The 2,767-nt window shown below is 47.2% G+C and overlaps 1 protein-coding gene across 1 annotated transcript; it reads right to left on the bottom strand.

Annotated features, from left to right (window-relative positions):
• Positions 1-713: 713 nt before the first annotated feature.
• On the bottom strand, positions 714-1,650 carry B0H65DRAFT_54505 (uncharacterized protein). Its single transcript, XM_062829349.1, has one exon. The coding sequence runs from the start codon at positions 1,238-1,240 to the stop codon at positions 755-757; it is 486 nt and encodes a 161-aa protein (XP_062687038.1). The 5' UTR covers positions 1,241-1,650; the 3' UTR covers positions 714-754.
• Positions 1,651-2,767: the final 1,117 nt, after the last annotated feature.

Raw genomic sequence — 2,767 nt, 5'->3', positions numbered from 1 at the left:
TCAATTCTAACTCCCTTATAAAGAGTTCTAGCGCCCTTCCTATTTCCCTATCCCTAAATCTAATAGTAGCTACCAACTTAGTAATAGCCGTCTACCAATTTTAACTAATATAATTATAGAATACTAGCGCCTATCAAATAACCGTCTAAATCTCCTATTCTTAATTTAAGTAGTTATTAGAATTAATATAGGAATTGGGTACCAAATATAATTAAGCTTAGGGGGTATATACTTATTCAGCTAAAAGTAAGGGAAATTTTTATAATTCGTACTATAAATTATTATATTAGGCTAATTAATTCTATTATTACTTAACCGCCTCCTAGAGACCTAGACCTCGCTCCTCTTCCCTGTAATTAGCTATAATATAGTTTACAAGGCTACGTTGTACCAATAATATAGTATAACTAGACTCTTATAGCTATAGTACTACCTCTAATGCTTATACAGGGCAGAGGATAGGCGTTAGGAGATTTAAGTAAGAGGGCAAATCTCTAGCCGCCTTCCTAGTATTTTAAACAATATTTATATAGCGGGCATTAAAATTAGGGTAGGTACGTATATTTTAAATATAAGCAATAAATACAATATATATAGCAATAGTAATAGGGCTAATATAGAAGATAGTAGTATCATTAATAACTATAGTATTAACCGCCTCAATAGTAGATAATTGACTAAATTAATAACTTTAAATAACTTCACGTAAAAAAATAACACTAACAACGTAAATCTGGCGATGCGCGGGCATCGATTATGTAGCCTCAGTTGCACACGGTGTGCTGGGCTGGGCTGGGCGGCTGGGCGGGCGGCTGGGCTTACTCAGCGTTAAAAGTGGGTTTAGTCTATCCAGGGAGGGATTTGAGTCTATCCAGCTAGCGAATGCGGAAATGCCATGGTTCAGATGAGAATGGTACGGTAGAATCGCTTGAGATGTTGATTGCAATCGGTTTGCGGCGGTGGATGAGAATGCGACAGAGCGGCGCAAATTATCGACATCACAACGACGTTGGTCGTCTATGTTTATGGGTGATCCAGTGATCCAGTTGAAAGGAGTCATCCCTTTTTTTTGCTGACATCTCTTCTTAACACGGCGGCGCATTGATCCTTTCGGGATGGAGACCCCGGTTACCAAAAAAGTAACCTGCGCTTTGACGGCGGGCAAGATGACTACCGGAACTCGAAGCAAGAAGGATGGTTGCCCCGCTCGGAAACGAACTGAATGGAAGTTGAGAACCATATGAAGGCGCCTCCACGAGCTCCAGAATAGTATCCTGTTCGCATGTTCGCGGCTTGTGAAGACTTGTTTCTTCCCTTTTTCCAAGAAAAAAAATGTTCACCATCCAGTCAGGAACTGGACAAGCTTGGGCTCAGAAGATGCTTGGCGGCCCCGGCAAATCACCAGTCGAGTATCCCTTACCTCCACTTTCAGGGGCGCGATGTAACGGCACCTTTTTGCTCTTTGCGAGATTGGTGATGGTGTTCGGAACAAGTCCGGGCCAGAGACAGAGCAAACTTGATAAGAAGAGATATCCGGTGGTGACGCCTTCAATCCGAGATGGGTTGGTTCCTGTTGCAAGAGCGGTGAGATGAGAGATAGATGTTCACGAATTCCTTGTCATATACTGACGACTATCTTATCACACCAACACGCAAAAGTGCTAGTGTTCACTAGGTCCGGCTCTTGTCGTATCATGCTGTTTGTGATTGCGAGAGATAAGAACCCAACGACTTTTTGTTGGTCTTTGTGACAAGGCCTCTCCGCGCCATGTTTGACTGGATTAAAACGCCCTCTCTTCCAGTCATGTGAGGGCTGACTGTTCGCCGGGCATTGCTGGTTTTCGAAGAGCTCTTCCAGTCACGCAACGACTCACCAGGAATGCGCAAGATGGGGTTCTCCATGGGCTCCTCTCGTGGTCTGATGGGTGCACCAAGAAACAAATGCTCGACCATTTGAGAGGTCGATGGCGTTCCCACACATGCAACCACCATCCCGTACGCATGATCTCTTTTTTACAGCTGGCTCGGGCGGGGTTGTGGTTGGCATGTTGCGCCTGTGCTTTTCAGTGGACGTCACCGGACAACTTTCGGTGATGGTGTGTCGAGAGAGCTGTCAAGCTCCGTTTTAGATGACGTCCGATAACGGCTCGGCGCCGTTTTCCGGAGAGCATGCTGATGGAAGAAAAAAAAAAGTTTCGGATTGGTGCTACAATTGCCATTTCCCGGCCGTCGCCGGTCGTGATCCCGTACTTGACGGTGCCGCCGAGTCTCCAGACGGGTACCATTCGGCTCTGGACCAGGCTGTCCTTGAAAGCTTTGACCGCTGCTCTCACGCCCAGGCTCCAGCAACGGCCCAGTCCACTTTTCCTCGAACACAAGCGAGGTTGCGGACCGGACGGTGAGTCGGTGAGGTCCCCCCTTGCCTTGCCTACAATGCTCCCGTCCGAGACGGAGGTGGACAAGCCCTGTACCGGCAGCCGACCGGGAGGGAAGGTTGGATGCGCGACCTGCAACCTGCATACCTGTCCTTCGCTGTTTCAAACAGGTGTTCGTCAAACCAGAGTCGAGTCCAAGAGAGGAAGAAGAACAAGCCACTTATTCGCCGCGCTCCCGCCCATGCTGGCCACCTCATGTTTCCTTATCTGTTCCATTTGTCGTTTCACGTTGACGATTCCCGATTTCCTGTTTTGTCTCCAAAAAATCTTTCCACCTCGAGGAGCACAACGTGGGCGCCAGCAGGTCAGAGCGCCTAGCAGTAGCGTCAGGT

This window comes from Neurospora tetraspora, assembly GCF_033439725.1.
Source record: "Neurospora tetraspora strain CBS 560.94 chromosome Unknown B0H65scaffold_1, whole genome shotgun sequence".
In the NCBI taxonomy this organism is placed as follows: Eukaryota; Fungi; Ascomycota; class Sordariomycetes; order Sordariales; family Sordariaceae; genus Neurospora; species Neurospora tetraspora.
This window is presented reverse-complemented; position numbering and strand designations above follow the sequence as displayed.

Bases quoted from the DNA above. Each gene is read 5' to 3' on its own strand.
- B0H65DRAFT_54505 (XM_062829349.1), bottom strand. From the start codon at position 1,240: ATGGTTCTCAACTTCCATTCAGTTCGTTTCCGAGCGGGGCAACCATCC.